Genomic DNA, 19431 nt, shown 5'->3' on the forward strand with positions numbered 1-19431 from the left:
CTTGGACTCACTTTAATTTGAGCTCAACTACAAGGACTGAAATCACCGTCAGGACCATCTTGCACTCATCTGGAGTTCTTGTAAGTATTAAAAAGTCACCCTTAAAACTGATTCTGTTAGATCAAAAGCCGTTTTAAACTTAAAATACGTCCAAAAGTCTTCCAAGTGATTTTACATCATGGTCTTCTTGAAAAAGAAGTTTTTCAGAGTTTTGAATTGGAATTTAGTGGACCATATGTACAGAAATGTGCCATGTTATCTCTCTAAGCTCCTTTCCTAGGGACATTTTAGGTTTTTAATATCTCCTTTTATATCCCTGAATTATTCAAATGAATGATTTTTTTATGGTTTAAAGCCTTATTCCTGTTCTGCCTTCTAAGCTTTTTATAAGTGGCAAGGTCTTAGAAACACAGGGAAGCAAGAAATCCACTTGTTGTTAGACTAGGTGAAAAAGATTGGAAACACTCCCTTGGAATTTTCAAAGGAACCCAAGTATGTTCAGTATGCAGAAACGAAATGGCAGGAGAAGGAGATTTATATTCTGGGCATGGAGACGTAAGAAGTATTCAATCAAACACTTAATGGAACGGAATTCATAGGGTGCATTGCTAGACCTTGCAGTTGTACGTTTATCTCTGTCATGGATCTTTCAGGTGCTTTTACTTCCACCAGAAGTTTTGTCTTGGTTGCATACAAGTGTATCTTTTTGGTGCTCTTACCGAAGAAATAATTCCATGGTTTATGTCATGATTATAAGTTTCTGTAAACATTTTACACTATACCAACTCGCATTTCTCTTTAACCTCCATGTATGTGAGATATAGCATATAGTATCAGACCACAACCTGATTACTAATTAATGTTTTTGTTTTTTAAAGCTTATTCTTGTCAAAGATATCCACAGCATAAAGGGTTGTGGAAAACTGTAAAAAATGTTTTAAAATATCCCTATTTGGCATTAGTATATTAAAAGAAAAAGGAAGCATAGAATTAACCAATGTTAAGACGAACACAGAAGCATAGAAGTAACCACCGATATTAAAAATAGTTTTTTTATTAATCTGCATGTATATATATAATCACTGTAAAAAGAAATCAAACAGAAAATGTGCTAAGATAATGAGTCATATGAATTAAAACCTTTGCAGACTCAAGACAACGTACAAAAATGTAACAGCAGAATATGGGTACTAAAGGCAGGAGTCTATTGTGAGCTGTTCTGCAGTCACTACACTGTGGCTCCTAGGCGAAGAGAGCTTTGTGAAGAAGCAGGAGGTATCTTCATCTTCTGCTACAAAAGAAGGACAGAAAAAGAGTTTTGAATCTCCACGAACTGACATAACAGTGTGGAGAGAAACCAGCAGCATCAAGGGACAGAAGTAAATAGAGCAATGAAAGCTCTGAGCAGAACAATGTAAAAATTAATACCCATGAAATACTTTAGACGACTACAAGACAAGAAACAAACTTGGAAGTTAACTAATAGGTGCTGGTTTGTATATTCTTTGGACAGGAGGATGGTAGTGGTAACTTTTCATTTAAAGGTCTAGAACATTGCTGGCCAGCTAGTCATTGATTAGGCTGACTGCAAAAAGTAGATTCCTCTTCTCATACAAGCTGTTAACAGGTGTAAACATGTATGAAGAGTCAACCCCATACTGACCACAACCTCATAGCTAGTTACTAGGTATTATGACAGCTAGTTATTAAAAGTCTGACTTCCAAAAGGACTTGCTTACATGCTCCTGATTAGAATTCTGAACTTGGCTTCAGTAGAGAGTCCTCGTAAATACCACAGTAGTCAGTATGATTTTTTGTATGTATAATCAGATGCACTTAAATCCTACAGTGAAGGTAAAGTCATACTAGTCTTTGGTCTTCATTATACTACAGAGAAGAAACTACTGCTGAAGAAATGGGATTTTAATTTGACTTAAGGATATCTTTCTTTTTTGCACTTTAGTAAAAATGTTACCTATTTTGCAAAGTGAATCAAGATGAAGATTTTTATCTACTCAGATGTTTACTAATAATGAAATAGAGAAAGAAGACAAATGATCTTACTGCAATTCAGACTATTTTGAGCTTTAATCTTCAGATTTTTTTTTCTTCAGTAATTAATAATTATGTCAAAGAAGATGCTTGTGTTTTTTTCCTTTCAACAGTTTTTGGGGAAGAAAGGAGGCAGGTGTACTCTATATTTATAAAGTTTAACTGCAGACTCTTTTGGAATTTTTTGTTAGTAAAAATATATGTCTTAAGAGCTTCCGAGTCCTGTTTGCAACTCTACCATCAATACATTCTTCTGAATAGATATATATTGTAAAAGAAAGCTTTATTTAATGTATGGCCATTTTCTAGAAATATGGAGGGTTGTCTGCTAGGTTTTACAAAAACACACAGAAACTGATTCCAGGAACTTGTAAAAACACAATTGGCATCCTAACTTGTGTAAAAAAAAAAAAAAAGGTTAATGGTAATCTAAATCATAACCATCATCAGCAGCCTTGTTCGATTCATTTTTGAATGATGATTGTGATAAAGTGGCCAAATGAGCCACACTGAACGAAGTGAAGCAGTTTTAGCCAGGGTTCTCTGCTTAGCTCTAGTTTTATCACTCCTTGGTTTAAAGATTTCCACATCCGATCTTAAAGATATTTGGTCACATAAACATCTTGCTTCCTGTAGCGCTCATTCTTGAGACAAGTAACATCTATAATTGGTGTAAATAAAATAAATAGATATTTTAAAATTATTTCTTGTTTCTTTGATATATTGGGTGGTACATGGTTTCTATAGCTTGTTAGGTCTTTGTGCAGCTCAACACTTAAGTGTTTAGGTAACTTTATAGATGAAGATTGTTCTTTTTCATCATTGTTATTTGACTGAGGTGCATTCCTGATTTTATGTGATCACAGCTGAGCATGCACCTGAGTTTAATGTGTTGTTAGGTCTGATAACCAATGCTTCTAGGTTGTTATGTTTTAACCAGCAGTATTGCTAACTTTACTCCATGCTACCTTATAAAGTTCATCATATTTTTTATCTTATTTTCATTTATGAAAAATTTCAAGAAAACCAGGAAGACTGGCTTGAATCTTCAGTTATTCTGAGTAGTTTTGCTTAGTCAGCCAAAAAACAGATGTTGCAGCTAGAACCCCAGAGGCGCCAAGCAGGAATGCCAAAGAGAAAATAAAATAAAACTCATTATTAAAATAAAAATGGTAAATGTTCCTGTGCCAAATAGGCACTTTATCCTGCATTGTTCTGCTAACTTTTGTCTTTCTATTCTGTAAAAGGCTATTTACCTTACACAGATAATTACCCTACAAGTGAAAACGCTTGCTGCCGTTTGTTTTGTCTTATGTCTGCCTACAGTATAAGTATTTTGGACAACCTCAAGGAGTGAAAAAGTGTTTTTAAATATGAAAGTGTGATTGCAGAGCTACAGTAATGATTAAAGTGCTTTTACAAAAGTGTAAAACCAAAACTATTAATACTTTTCTTTGATACTGACAAAATTCAAGTCAGCAATGTTCTTATGATCAACTTATTGCTATTTCATGCTTTTGCTTTCAGTGGCACTCTCTGTCTGGTATTCTTTAAGGAAAAATTAAATCTTACTGATTGCTGGAGCTGTAAGAGGTAGAACCTCCCTGGAACCATGCATCTCCTTTGAAAACTCCACTTATTTAAAGCAGTTGTATTTTATGATTTCCTTTCTTTTCCAATCGTTGCCTTAATTTTTTTAGGATATTTGAAGAGAGTGAGCATCCTTCTTTGTTAAATGAGAAACATCAACTGTATAAACCATTACATCTTCCGTGCATTCCTCGGAAATCAGTCCAGTCTGTACAGACTATTAGATTCTCTATGAAGCGAACAGACAAAGGTGCAGTGTGTTTCTAATGATCTTTTTTGTGAAGATTTTGGTTTTTTTTTGTGTAAATAAATGAAAACCATGGGAAGAAATGTACTCAACTGTTTTTACTGTGATAGTTGAAGCCAAGCTTTCAATGCAAATTGAGTACATACCTGTCTTTGTGTTCTGAAAACCTTCCGATTCTTCTCTCATCTGTGCAATGGGTAAAGTGACATGGTAGGTATATCTAATATGTAGTGCTAGAAAAAAAAATGAAGAATGTGTTTAGCAGTGTTTGTAAAAAAAAAAATAAATAAAACCAACAACCTGTAAATACTATTTACTGTAATTTGCCTGATACTTTCATGTTTTCTGATATCTTTGTTTTAGCTCTTCATTAACAGGAAAATTTCTAAGCTTTGTTGACAAGTGCACTTTAACAATGCAGTGCTTTGGATACTTACTCCTATTAACAGCATTAAGTAAGTTTTGTTAATATAGGGAGAGAAGAAAAAGAGAAACGTATGGAACATTCAGTTGCTACTAGCAGCTCCTCCAGCCATGCAGAAAATCCATCACGGGTATGCAGTTCTCCCACTGGTAAAAACATGAGATTATATAATGTTTCATCTGGTTGTTTAAATTGAAAATACTTCAAATATATCCAGTGCTATAATATTGTACATAAAACTTAAGCTAAGGAGGGAGGACTTTCATAAGATGATACAAGACAGCATGAAGGGCAAGGGCTAGACTGAGTGAAACAAGACCAAAAGAAACTTCAGGCAGTTCTGATTTGAGACAGGCTTAGTGAGTTGAACAGGATGAGGATGATGGAAGGGTTGTTGCTAGGGTAATCCAAAAATGAGGATGGGAATCTGGAACCTAGAATTGCATTTAGAGAATAGTGGGAAGCAGTAAGTCAAGGTTAAGGGAATTTTAAGAAAGGTTGATGGCAACAAGAAGAAGAAGATGGAGTCTGAGGGAAAATAAAAAGATTGAAGGAAGGGAGGTTTTTATGCTTCAGAAAAGGAGTGTGGTAAACTACAGGAGGTGAGTGGCAGACAGATCCTGCATACCCAGCCCTTTTGTCCCTCACCCCAAGCTGAATTCAATTTGATAGCATTTTGCAAATTAAAAACAAACCAGAACTAGCAACTTGCTGTGAGCTAATGTGTTATCCGATGCTGAGGCATAGATTCCTAGTGCTATTCTGCCCTTAAGGCACAAATACATGTTGCATGTTAGAGACAGAGCTTCTGATCTGATGAAATTCTGTGAGGTGGGAGTGTTTTCATGTTACTTGCAGTTATTCCGTTCATATAGCAGACACTCACTTATGTGTGCCCACTTTGACCTTACGAGGGGGGGACAGGCCTGGCTTCAGCCCTTGCTGTCTTGTTAAGCAGGAGCAAACTGGCTGCAGTAATAGAGAACCTGGATAAAGTTTGTAAATTATTATGACTGAGAAGTTAATTACTCACCTCTAGTTATCAGTACTGTGCATGCAACTACATAAGAAAAAATGGAAGGAAGTGCTTTTGGGTATCTTGCTGTAAGAAGAAAAATGTTAATCTCTAGGTAAAACAGACAGGCAAGAAAGTGTATATGTTGCATAATTGTTTAGGAAAGATTAACAGAATGGATTTACACAGTCTAAGGAGAAATCAGAATTATGTTGTTGAAGCGACAAATTTGTGTTGCCTCAGTTGAATTTTTTGCTATGTTTTAGATGGCTACGGACACTGCGCGGACTAATAATCTACAAATTGCCCAAGTTCCATCAATAGCAAGCTTGCAAAACCAAATGCAATTCAGGTAACTTTTCTCTAATGAAGTAGCTTTCATTCTTGAGATTAAAGCTTATAGAAATAATCCACATTGAAACAAACAACAGTGTATTTTTTTGTCTTTTAGACAGCTAGTTCCTCCAAAGCAGGTGACTACTAATCAACAGTTCGAGAGTGAAAATACAGTAATAGGTAAAGTACCATAGACATTTTTTGATCAGGTGTGCTGTTACTATAAACTGGACCACAAAATGATGAAAGGAAAAATTCTAGGACCCAAAATTTCACTCTGGTATGAATTGGACCACTGTTTGTTTTCCTTTTATGCCTTGATTATATAGTTTAAAATTGTGAATACAGCAGACAGGCTGAGTCCTAATCTAAATGGAGACTGAACTGTGCAGTAATGTGGTATGCATTCTGCATTAACCACTGCTAATGAAGGGCACCTCCCAGCATCTCTTGTAAATCTACGCTGTTAGTTTCAGTTTGGAAACCTGTGTGAAAATCTACCCAAAAGGCATGATAAAATGCAAACTAAGGAATTCAGGAAACTTGAAGCGTCAGATTAAGATTTAAAAAAATGAAAATTAAGTAATATGCACAAAACACTTTCAGAAACAAAACAGAGTAGCTGCAGACGCGCCTACAGTTTTGAAATCCCAGGGCACTGAGCTGTAGGTTAAATGTTTGTTTGTTTGTTTGTTTGTTTTTTCCTAATTACACTGTCAATTTAGATGCATTTCAAAAATTATAGTCTAATTTTTTATAAATAGGATCCTAATTATATGTTCCGAAACACAGGATCTTAGCCTACAGTGTGTGAAATGTTGCATCGTCTAAAGCTTCGAGCAGAAAGTTGGGTAGCATTCTTCTCGTTTTCTACCCTAGATTTTGCACAGGTCTTGAAGATATGTTCCATCAGTCTCATATGGATGTGCTTTTTATGTTGTTTCCACATGGTTTCTATTGACTGATATTGGCACTCTCAGTCTGCAACAGCTGGATTAGACAAAAATAGCACTCTCAGGGAGCAATAGCTATATCTGAAGAACACACCAAACAATATGAAGAAGCTTTAGCATTGCTTTAATGCTACTGAGTAAGTGGCAGAATGAGAGGTAACTGTTATGGAAATGGCCACAAAGTGGGTTATTATGAAGACTACGGTCGGAACACTTCCTTGTCAATAGCAATGCCAAGTTAGTAAATCTTTTTCAAGGATTCTTTCCCACAACATAACTTTTACTTATCCATTTAAAATGTTGTTATAATACAAGCCGTACTGTATTCTTTATATAGAAGACCAAGAGGCCAAATGTGATGGTAAAGAAGCAGAAGATGAGCCTAAGGATTCTTCGTATACACCTCAAGTAACGAAAGCATTTCTTATGTCACAAATAGTTATTTTATTTACTGTAGTCAAACTATTCTGAAGTATTTGAATCGGTTGGTAAGAGGTAATTAGATTTCTCAGGAATTGGCAAAGTGACTCACTGTAAGGCACCCAAGAGGTGAGAAGCCAATCTGTGTCTTCTGATTACTAATACAACGATCACTGCTTTTGGCCTTGTCAGCGTTCTGTGGGTTTTTATGCTACCTTGACTATGGGCCATCTAGGCCCATATGCACATCATTTTTTAGATAGAACTGGTCCATATAACTTTCATCTGTGTGAGCTAAGATGCATGGGAAACTCACTTCTTCCACAAAACTATAGAAAATAGGCTCTGTGCTGGCTACAGAATCTGAAAGGCTCCATTTGCACTACTTCTACAATCTGTACTTGAATGGGAGTTTAAGCTCCCCATGCCGTAATATTCAAGCCAGTTGTTTGTACAGCTTGCATGTGAAGGTGATACTGAGATCAAGTTTGAGATATTCATCTTCTTCTAGTTGGTTACAGGTTCATGGCTGCTGTCAGCTGGTGGAGAAAAAATATCTTTAAAACAATATTGAGCCTGGTGGAAATTGTTCTACAGAATTCAAGTGTATATACTCTGTTAACATTTTCTGAGAAAGAGGAAATATCTCAGTCAGATGAAATATATTCTGATGGTTGATGTTCCTTTATTTCACTAGAATATCACGAGGATTCCAATGTGACTTAAAGCATTAGCTAAGAGATACTTTAGAAAGAGAGAGTTCTTTTATTACGAATCAGTATTTTCAGTCAGCTTACAAGTTTCTTAATTTTTGGAATGAAAATTTTCATACATAATTGCAATCAGAAGTAGCCCATTTTAAATTAGTTAAATTAAGGTTGCAGTTGTAACTGTGGAGAATATGTAACAGTGAGAATTTATTGAATTCCCTTTATTTTTTATGAAAATAAAAAATCTAACTAACCTAAAGCATACAATGACTATGTTTAAAAAAATATTTGGGGAAATTACATATGCCATAAACGTTGTTATATGTTTCTTTTTAATAGAACATACATACCTATTTTAAGTCAAATGAAAACAATCCAGACACAGCAGAAGAAAGTGCAGAACATTTTCTAAGAACACCTGAAACACCTGAGTTTGTTGGAACACCTGACGCAAAGGGGAAGAAAACCCAGTTCTCTAAAACACCTCCATTTGACTTGTATGATTTCAGCTTTTATATTTAGATTTCATAAGAAAATTTGTAATGATGTTTATTGTATATTTCTGCTATTTTTTGAAAGATACTATAGAAAGACTTCCATAGAAAGCTCCTCTGAAAATACTGTTTTTTTTCTGAGTTAGATTTTGTTCTTACAGTATCAATTCTACTTGAAATGTAGCTTTTTCAAGACAGGGGGGACTTTGCTTACAAATATGTGAGGTAGGTTCTTTGTAGCTCATTTGCTAAAATTGTTTTCTTTTCCTGCAGTAATATTTGTTAACCGATTTCTATCTTTAGCATTTTTTTGAAACACGAGTAAAATTAGTAGGAATACTTCAGTCTGATTTGAGGGGCTGTATTACCCATTCTGTGTTGCAAGAAGTAGTTACTAATGGAAGCTACAGAAATTTGGGAAAGTCACAGAACATAATAAGGACAAATAGAACGACAGCAACAAAAAAGCCATCTGTGCTACTTCTTAAAACTATTAATGTAGGTTCTTCCTTTCTGTCTTTACAGCATTCACAACTTAGGTTGTGAAGAAGGAACATCAAAATCTCCGGCTTTCTTTTCTCTCATGAACTTCTCCCAGAAGTCACCTGGCTTTAATTTGTTTGATTCTTCTGTGTTTGGGGCAGAAAATTCATCTGATGAGGTAAAAATGAGTACATGAGAATATTAAATTTCCACAAAGGAAATGATGCTAAAAAACAAACAAACAACAAAAAAAAACCAACAGTATTGACTGTGAATGAGGACTTCTTCACTAGTCATTTTTTTAGCATTTTTTTTATTAGCATGCTTAATTTTACAAGATTCTGCTGATTCTCCTGTGATGACTTCTGATCAAGGATTGGATCTTACCCATATGGGCAAGATTGGATATTGTGCAGGTGCACAAGTGACTAGATTCACAAAAAGGTTACTGGCTTAGCATTGCAATGCAAAATTTTAGGTACCCTGGCAGAATTCACAACTCACATGCCAATCCTACATGGTTTTGTCTCGCTGTAGTGGGGAATTGGGCACTTAAATGGTTTTTTTTTTTTTTTTCATCCTCCAGCTTTCACAAAATGCAAAACACTTAGGAAAGGAAGAAAGGTTTATTTATTAGGAGTACTGAAAAGCAAATATATTTCAGCATCTATATTTAAATGGAGGAGATAGCCAACTAATTGGAACAGGGACTGGAATCCAGCTAGTGCTCCTTATCCTTTGCAGATTGCCTAACTGCAGTGCTCCAGAGTAATTTTTATTCTCTCTGGGCTAATAGATAGTCAACTGGATATTCAGGATAGATGTGTGTCAGTGCGTAACACAGTGGTTAGATACCACTCACTGGTAATGCAGATCCAAACCCCATTATACAAATAAGGGACTTGAACCCAGGTATCTCATATTTCAGCGGGTGTGCTCCATCTTCTGGTTACTAGGTGAAATCTAAAGGAAGAAAGAGGGAAAATAACTATTTATTCTGTATTTCTCAAAATACCTGTTGGTGATATCTCCTATCATCAGCTCTGTGTAGGAGAAAATAGACTGGTGGATAGTTTGTGAACTGTTTGGGAATGAGGTAGGTCTAGGTGAGGTGAGGTAAGTGAGTAGGTAAGTCACCTAATATTGTCAGAACCCATGTTATATTGTGACAGCATAGGAATTTACCAGCCTCTAGCAGTCATTTCACTCTTCACAGTTAACAAGTTATATGGGAATTTTGAAGATCTTAATATGGACTTAAGTATCTGGACTTAATCTTGCCTAAGGATTCTTCATATATACCTCAAGTAAGGAAAGCATGAAATGTATCAAAGAATTTACCTTGCAAACTCAGGGACTGATATATAAATTTAAATTCAAATGCTGATATTCACTGGTGGGCAACCTGATCTAGTGGGTGGCATCCCTGCCCATGGCAGGGGGGTTGTAACTAAATATCTTTACGGTCTCTTCCAACCCAAGCCATGCTATGATTCTATGAATATGTCTGTCTCACTTATTACGTATCAGCATTAAAACTTACATTCTGTCTTTTTAATTTGTTAAATAAAATGTCTGCTTTGTTTCAGACAGATGATAATTATCCTGTGGGACACTTGAATCCCATGTCCCCACAGAAAGATTTTGGTAAGTCTGAAAGTACTTATGTTTTTGATTTGTGATATTGTGGTTTAGTGGTTTGTTGTGTTTGTTTTTTGACTAGCTTAAATCTTTCTCTGCATATTTGTCTTATGGACCTCAAATGTGTGAAATTTCATGGAAAAAAGAAACGTGAGAAAGAAGAAATACAAATAGGGATTGTATTAGGTGCGCTTGAAGCAAACTCTGAAAGGACCTGCAAGGGGAAAGAAAAATTTAAGTGTCGAAGTTTTGTAAGCCTTTTCATTCCTGAAAGGAGCTCTGTTCTTTAAATGTAAAAAGTTACGGTATTTGGTAAATACCACTTTTTTAACTTAAGGCTACTAGCTCAGTGTTAGAAAAATACATCTGTTGTTTTTTCCCTCCTCATCTGTAACGAAAACAAAGTTTTCATTTGATAAAAGAAACCTTGACCATCACTTTAAATCATTGGAGATACACAATGTAAAAACAGCACAAGTGAGAGAGGAGAATGAGACTTCATAAACCATATCTTCTACCCATACTAAGTGAGCCACACACATTTGTACATTCTGTGTGAAATCCTGGCTTTACTGAGGAGAAAGGAAAATTTTTCAATGATAACAGTAGGATCAAAATTCACTTTTGATCAAGCATTTTTCTGAAGGGAACTGTAATCTACTCTTTTTAGAGGTCCTGCAGGTGCAAAGCTACTTTTTTGAAGTGGATGAACAAAAGTTTGTATGCATACATATGTATTGCAGAGAAAAGGGTATGAATTTTGTGTTACTGAATGTAAAACTTGGGGGGGTTCCTGTCTATAGCGTTGTTTCTCCAAATATTTCAGTGGTTTTTCAGAGGAGAAAGAATCCACAAAAATGTGTCAGTTTACAAAGACTCTGTTGCTTAGTATTCAAAATATTTCACCCAGTATATAATAAAAAAGTGTTTTGTTGTCCTAAATCATTCAAGTACTTCATTCTACATAATTTCTGATAATGCCCTCCTTTACCATGTCTATTGCAGAAATAAACACACAACTGTAGGCTGATATGCAGTGGGCATTGGGAGTAAAATATTATTAAAGGAAGCATATTATGCTGAATGCAGTATTCTTTCAGTAAGACAATCTAATAATATAATATTCATTCTATATAGGAAGCTTATTTGGGAAATCAGAAAGTGAGGATGCATTTGCCTTTCCCTTCCCCTCGGAATCGACTTCTCATGCATTTGGAGATGGAAAAGATGACTTTAGTTTTCCATTTGCATTTGGACAGGATCAGAGATCATCACAGTCTCCTTCTGTGAAAGGTTTTCATTCTTCCTTACAAAATACAAAGCCATCTACATTCTTTTGAATACCTTTGCCTTCCTTTTAAATTCTTTTCCTACTTAGCCTTGACAAATGTTTTCAGTTTCTCAAGTTAAAGTACAAAGCATTTCATCTTCTCCTTTCATTTCATGTACGAATACATTATTGCAATTGCTGCAAGAGCATGTGTATATCCAGCAAGCACATGCTTTGAGATGCAGCATTCATTTTTCTTATTTATTTTCTAAATATGTTGTTTTCATAAAATGTTATGATACGCTTTCCCTAAATTGGCACTTACAAACAGCAGAAATACTATTTTAAAATAGCATGTTGAGTTAATTCAATATCTGTGAGAGAGCATCTAAAGAGTACTTCTAGATGAGTACTTCCAGTCTCTGATACGAAATGGAAGAAAGTGTTAGTAAAAGTAACTTTATTGTACCAGACAAAGCTGAATTTGAGTTACAGTGTTCTTAAGTTGGTTATCTGTTATAAAATTTTTGAAATAAACGTTTTTGTTAATTTCGTGTAAGGTTTTGTAGAAATCTCTTAATATCTGAAGTGAAATAATATTGTAATAATACTTGACATTTAAACTTCTGTCTTTCTAACTTGAAACACTGAAAGCAAATTAAGATCCTTCCACTTTATGTAGAGGTTTTCCAAAAAAAAATGATACAAAGTCAGTTTTCAGAGTCTAACAGTGGTCAATACAAGCGTATCCACCAGTTCTCCACAAATGACTTTTTTTCTGGACTGGCTGGTTGTGAAGATGATACCATAGTAACTCAGCAAGGAGCGCTGACTGTTCAGAGCCCCCACACCACTGTGCACTGTGAATGCCTCAGAACTGTCCTCTCCAAAAGCATCAGTTTCACATTTATGGCCTTTGAAGGAAATACTAGGTCACTTTTGATTTTTTTTTTTCCTGTTACATGTGAAACACCTATTACTAGTTTTTGAAACTCCTCATGAATTTATAAGGAAAATCTGTTTCTTGGTAATTTACTTTGAAGTAAATACTCTGTGTAACAGCAGGCAAGCACGATGCTAAAACGGAAGCAGAGGAAATAAAAGGAAGACGACATTGTTCAGTGAACTTCACAGAAGACATTGCAAGTGCACAAGCTAGTTAGGAGGGCACATAGACTGAGTGAAACAGGCTGACAAAAAACATCTTACCATTATAGTCTGCAGAGTCCACCAATCAAAGGTCTTCAAAGTCCAAAGGGGAGTAGAGTTTCCCTTCCCTCTGCTGACCCACAAAGCCCTGAATCATAGAATGCCCTGGGTTGGAAGGGATCTCAAAGACCATCTAGTTCCACCCCACTTGGGATGCCACCCACCAGACCAGGTTGCTCAAAGCCCCATCCAGCCTGGCCTTGAATACCTCCAGGGATGGGGCATCCACAGCTTCTCTGGGCAACCTGTTCCAGTGTCTCACCACCCTCTGGGTAAAGAACTTTCTCCTAAAATCTAATCTAAACAGCTCCTCTTTTAGTTTAAAACCATTCTCCCTCGTCCTATCACTATCTGCCCATGTAAAATGACCAAGAGCTGTAATCTATGCCACTACTTCTTCCCTGCTAAACCCCTAAATGCCTTAGGACCATTTTCACGCAGCCCAGCTTCTCCTTCAGTACCTGTGCCTAAACGCTGGTGGAAGTTGGGTATTTTTTAAGCAGAGTGGAGATGGATTCAGGAAGCTTAAGTGCTGCAGAGATCGACCTAATAAGAAGTAAGACACATTTGGATTTGGTGGACTTTATGTGGGCTTCCATGCTAATCTAATTAAAACATTTTTTTCTAATTTACTGCATACCTAATTGTCTAAAGGCAAATTTGAGATCCTGTCTGTGTTATTTGATGTAGTGTGTTAAGGTACGCTACTGGCAGATAATATTCGGAGATCATTTAGTAAGCCCAAAAGTGCAATTTTATTGGCTCAGTTATTCCATAACTGAACCTTGTTTTCCTGTCATCTGATGAATTCTGTCATCCACGTCTCAGATGTTTGTTATACTGCGGTAGTATACTGCAAGGCTGCTGGCTGAAGTGGGAGAAACCACAGTTCTAGATCTTGCTGGATGATTACTTACAGAAATCGGATAGGCTTGTTAAAAACAATAAATAAAAAATATAGCTACTTCATAAGAGGCAACCACACAGTATTTGGAATACTTTTCAGAGATTTACAACCATGAACTACTTTTAAACATGCACTGGGATTTTTCATTGTAAGTGAAACTGTCAATTTCTGCCTAGAAATGATCCCTTGTTATTATGCCTATAAAGTCAATAGCAGTCATGTTGCTGGACTGCTGAAATTAACACTTGTCACACTGAAAGATTTTGTTCTTACTGTCCTTTACGTGAACACCTGACTACACCCATCTCTGCTCTAAAAGTGTAGATCATCTTGTCAACGTAGCAGGGGTTGGTTGAGAACAAAGTGCTTTTTTGTTTATTGCCACTTGTTATTTGCCATTACTGGCCCCGTGGTGCAGATAAAGTTAAAAAACGGTGTGGTTGTTCCTCACTCCTCAAAGCAGAGTCAGGAGGTTTAACTTGTGTTACTGCTGGAAGTGTGGAAAGCTAACTTAGCTGACTCTGGACTCTCGTGGATGAGGGACAGGTGACTGCAGCTTAGCTGAAGACCAGTAGCCTCCAGCAGCACGCCAGCTATGGCAGCTGGGGAGCTGTAATCTCTTAAAAGCTGTGCAGCTGTCTCCGAAGTGGGAATATGGTTCTGCTGGTACTGTGAACCCTTGGAGGTGGGGGTTGCCTTGTTGTTCTGCCCTTGTACTGTACCTAGTAAAACAGAGTTCAGGTTTGTAACTGAGCCCTAAGGTAATAATAGTAAAAACAAACAAACAAAAACCAACCCACTCTTTTAAATAAACAGAGCAAGGGGTTGGCTTTGAATCTTGTATGTGTATTATAATCGGAAGGTAAATGTTTATTTAGGGCCTGATATCTTTACCACTCCATCTAAGTTTTTAATTACAATTTGCACAGAAAACTGTTTCACTTGAAAAGTCCTCGTAACAGCTAGTGTATCACCCGGCATTAGAGAAGACTATAGATCAGTTCTAGTTAAATACATAACTGTAGGAAATATTATAACATTTGAATAAATCTATTTTTGAATTTGTTGAGTACAATTTTTAAACACTGAAGAAAAAAAATTATGCTCTTACCCCCTGCTGCTGGGAGGAGGACAGTCATGCCTAATTTTTCTTTCTCCCAGAGAAATAATACCTATATTGAGATATCAGTTTTCTGATGGGAATTAACACAAAGAACATTTGTCCACATTTCCTTTGTCGTGCGTAGTGGTCTTTCAGCAAAAAATATTCATTATAGTTTGTAAGGTGATATTTCTGTAACACTCTGACCAGAGGCCCATCTACTATTGTACTGTTCATTTTACTGATGCCCAAATGTAAAACATGCTTATAATCTGGAGAGCATATTTAGCTAACAAATACGCAACAGCTGGACAATTTTCATGCTAAAATTAATTTAGAAACTAGGAGGTAAAGGCTACCTGGAATGACTTCCAGCTGTTTTGGGATATAGTATTTATTTTCATGTAATGCTGATTTACGGCTTCACACAGCATCTTTGATAGAAAATTGCACATTTGTTGACCTGTTTCCACTCAAAAATCGGGTTTCCCAACAAATTGTCAAATTTATTCCTTTTCTGTAACTTCGTTCTCAGTCTATCGATATAAAACATACATGCACAGCAGAGCACTCTCTAGGGCTATTCTATTATATATACTTCTTAAGGTGATAAAAACACAACGGTTCCTTCATTTTGTATCAGAAAAATTGTTCAATATTCAAGTATGAACGAGGCATGTAATAGTGATGAAATGGGTTCTTTACAATTCTAAATTTTCAACAATACCATTGTGTGAATACTTTGAGAAAAAAAATTTATATAGTATCACACTGTAGACTCATCTCATACAAATATCCACTTATTTTATAAGTAATACAAGAGCAACCAGAATAATGAGCTGTAAAAATTGCAGTGATACAAGTGGTACAAAACTGTTTTACAACCCATGGTATCGAGTAGAGAACATTAAATATAACTAGTAGCTCTGTTTAGCTACCTGTTAAGACTTACTGTAGGGTGTCAAAAATACCACATGCTTGCCTGCCACTTTTGGGCAAAATAAAGAAAAAAAAAATATTTCAATTTTCATTTCCAGACTATGAACATAATTAAGACAATGTTGGAAGTCAAGAGGCATCGCTGCATATATATATATATATTTAAATGCAAACTGTTGGGACAGTGGTAGAAGAATCACTGCATCATAAGAAAACAGTCTTATACTATAGCATTAATACGCTTAAGCATTTCAAGGAAATAAGCTTTAAGTGCTACTTATTGTAACAGATTGGAATGTGTAGACTTACAGTATTAGATGGTAGTAATCTCCCTGGTGCAAGGCTGATTGCATGAGTAGCAAGAGTTGGCTAATCCTTTTCGGCCAATGGCATAAAACAAGGATTAGTTTTTCATTTACTGCAACTGAGTGGGTCATTAAGATCCAAAGACACTAATGAGCCTGAACAGGCAATTGGATTCTGGTTTCAAAGTTATGGGCTAGTCTAAAAGGAGATGATTGTGTCTTTTAATGATTTAAAACAGGATGATTTAGTGACCTTTTTCTTGAAAAAAGAAAACGAAAAATAAGAAAAAAAAAAAAAAAGAATGAAGGCTATAACCGTGGAACACAAACCTGGAATGCTGATGATTTCTCTTGGAACTTGAGTTGTTGCCAGATTCATTGCCTTAGAGGCTGAATGGCTCATTTAGAAATGTATCTGTTGCCTTGCTTTTATGTTCTGCTCTTGATGTCTCCAGAGTTGACACAAGTCACATGCAATCAAGTCTGTATTCCTGGTGGACAGGCACTGTCCTAATGTTCTCTGACTCACACCCAGGTTGTTTGCAGCTCAGCAGTTCTGCTTCCAGACACATCGCTTTTGTTCTGATGCTAACATCTTGCTGAGAAATTGCCTCTTGGCACGTTGTTTCTTGAATCCTGTACCTTGCTTGATTTGATGTGAAGATGATGCTCTTTTTAGCACTTGCAACACGTTACCTTTGAAAAGGTAAATTTTTCCCATCACCTTTCCATGTCCCAGATTTTCTTCTTTTCAATAATCATTTCTATTCCACAAGAATAAGTAATCTGTATTTGGTTTCATTCAAATCAACAGATGCTGCCAAAAGAATGTTAAATACCAAAAGGTGGACATTTAAATGTTAAGAGGATGTTTAAACATATTCAAAAGGCAAATACATTGTTATGATTTCTTAGGGGAAATATTGTCAAGTGTTCTAATAGCATAAATGTATTTTTCCATATCATACCATAATCCAAAAAGCAGTCACAGTATTATTTCACCGCACACTTTATTCCATAGCACTTTGAGATTTTGGTTGGGGAAAATCAGGGAAAGAAGTGCAGGGTTAAGTAAATAAAAGTTCTGTCTAGTAGCGAACCAGCTGCTATGACTGGTGGGAAGTTTGGTAGCTGACTGTACTTAAAGTCCGTTTGGGGCTTGCAGTTCTTCTCCCTTCTGCTGGAGCAGGACTGCCTTCAGCTAAGTGTGGGCTCTTGCTGTTTTGTGCTTTTTCTTGAGGCTCATCTTTGGCTAGTTTTACGGTTTCTACACAATATATGGTACTGAGATCAGTGATGTTCACTACCGCAGGTGGAAAGGACTTATGTCCAGAAGCTATGGGTATCAGAAGTTACTAAAAATGATTATTAACAATTAGCTACAAAATCCTTTGTAAGCAATATTTCCATTACATTTTAGGGAGATGCCAAGCCTTTAAAGCGTTCTAGCCATTACCCAAGTATGGCTGGCATGCACCACAGCTTCAAATCATCCCGGGTGGGTTGACAAATGTCACCTGATAAAATACATACTTTAAAGTGATTTTTGCCTTGCGAATCTTTCCCCAAATGCTTGACCAGTTGTGTTTCACTGCTACTTATATTGAAGGAGTTACCATATGTAACTGCCTCTTTCTCCCTTACATTTGGAACAGGCTCACAAAAAATATACCAGCTTATTATTAATGAGATCTACGAGGTGAGATGTTAAACGAAGGCCCTGGTCACCTATCCTTGCAATCCCCATTGCTTGTCACTGCTGTTGCTCTGTTAGAAGAAGACAGATGCAGAACATAGCTTAGTTTTTGTTTTGTTTTGTTTTTTTTCCCATCTTGTGAATCATCATCAGGGGCCAAAGAGCAGTAGAGTTCTGATAAAAAAGATGTAAATCACACAGTATGTGGAAAACCAACACTGAACTTCAGAGGTGGAGTTGGACTTGATGATCCTTATGGGTCCCTTCCAACTGGGGATATTCTATGATTCTAAATATGATTCTGTGATTGTATGTAAGTGCTTTTAAGTCCAAGTTGGCCATCCATCCAGAGCACTTCAAAGAAGCTGGTTCTGAGAAGTAGGCCATTACTTCACGTAAACTTCCACTTTACCTTCGGTTGTGCTCTTAACAGGTTTCAAAAAAAAAAGACATTTGTTTTTTCTAGCGCAGGCGAAGCATTCTGATGGCAAAAACAGTGCAGTAACTGTTGGGCAGGTTTTCCTGCTTTAGCCTTACTTCATGGACCTGAGAGCTATGAAAGTGGCTTTACCTTGTGGGGCTTGGGGGTCCGCCAGCGTCACCACGTACAAATAAATACAGAGTGATAGTGACTGGGGTCTGCTGAGTGCCTGGTGCCACGTGTGGTAAGAATCTTGTGTTATCACTTGTCCACAGAGTTGTATCTAAATTACCAATTCTTGTGACTTTTTGGAGAATCATTAAAAAAGCCAATAATTAGACACACATAAAAGGTTCAGACTGCTCTTTTAAACATTCCTGAGATATTCTTGTTTATCAAGTGTTCACTGTTTATCAGTGGAACACTTGGATTCCCTGTCTTGTGTTGCACTACAACTGTGGATTGGCCTTAGCTGAAGAAACTGCCCCTTACCCCAGTCACTGGGTATCTCTCAGCCCCCAGTAACATAATGAGCAACGGCGTTTGGGTTTGGATTGTTAAGGGATATTGGATAGTCGCAGATTCCCTCAAATCTACAGGAGGATCACAAGCAGGAATGTTAGGTCAGATCTGAGTCTGTTGCTTCTATCTGAACTGCTGGAGTATGTACAGGTGTGGAAAGAACAATTATCTCTATGGCTGTCAATATTCCCAAGGGCTACGCATCCACATGAAAGACGTGAAAATATTAATGTTAGACATGAGATTTTTGTGCCAGCAACCCGTGACCATATGAAATTTCTTTTCTGAGGAATCAGAAATACTGCTTCAGAATGATAAGATACAGATCAGCTACCTTCGTACATAAAGCATCTGTGGGGTGCCCTAAGCTCTCTGCAATTCCTGTGCCCTTACAATAAGTGGGGTTTGTTGGGGTATGGGAGATCCACACACACCTTCTGCTGATGTCCCTGTGCTGGCTTGGGAGGAAGAGGAAGACATGCATGATCTAAAACAATTCTTGTGCTGCCAAAGTTCCTTCAGTGTTACATTGGGCAGCTCTGTGATATGAAGCACACGCAAAGGGTGGAGGCTTAAGGCTTTTTTACTATGTAAATTACACACTTGTAGCAGCATAAGGCTGGCAGCAGCGTACTCCACTTTGCATGTTCATTGCAGCTAGCTCACATATTGTGGTGTCAGTATTTCAACACAGA

General features: G+C 36.7%; 1 protein-coding gene across 6 annotated transcripts in view; it reads left to right on the plus strand.

Annotated features, from left to right (window-relative positions):
• Positions 1-12552, plus strand: part of LOC310900572 (protein SIX6OS1) — a 38320-nt gene extending 25768 nt beyond the window's left edge. For 5 of the 6 annotated variants that reach the window (XM_083838739.1, XM_083838736.1, XM_083838734.1 and 2 more), the window contains exons 10-18: positions 3753-3892; positions 4364-4443; positions 5595-5680; positions 5780-5844; positions 6955-7025; positions 8087-8244; positions 8767-8902; positions 10314-10371; positions 11503-12551. In XM_083838739.1, coding sequence (XP_083694865.1) covers positions 3753-3892; positions 4364-4443; positions 5595-5680; positions 5780-5844; positions 6955-7025; positions 8087-8244; positions 8767-8902; positions 10314-10371; positions 11503-11705 — 997 coding nt within the window. In that variant the 3' untranslated portion in view covers positions 11706-12551. Of the gene's footprint in view, positions 1-3752; positions 3893-4363; positions 4444-5594; positions 5681-5779; positions 5845-6954; positions 7026-8086; positions 8245-8766; positions 8903-10313; positions 10372-11502 lie in introns of all 6 variants that reach the window. The other variant, XM_083838735.1, reaches the window with a different exon arrangement.
• The last annotated feature ends 6879 nt before the right edge of the window (positions 12553-19431 follow it).

This window comes from Anser anser (assembly GCF_964211835.1).
Source record: "Anser anser genome assembly, chromosome: 5".
NCBI lineage: Eukaryota > Metazoa > Chordata > Aves > Anseriformes > Anatidae > Anser > Anser anser.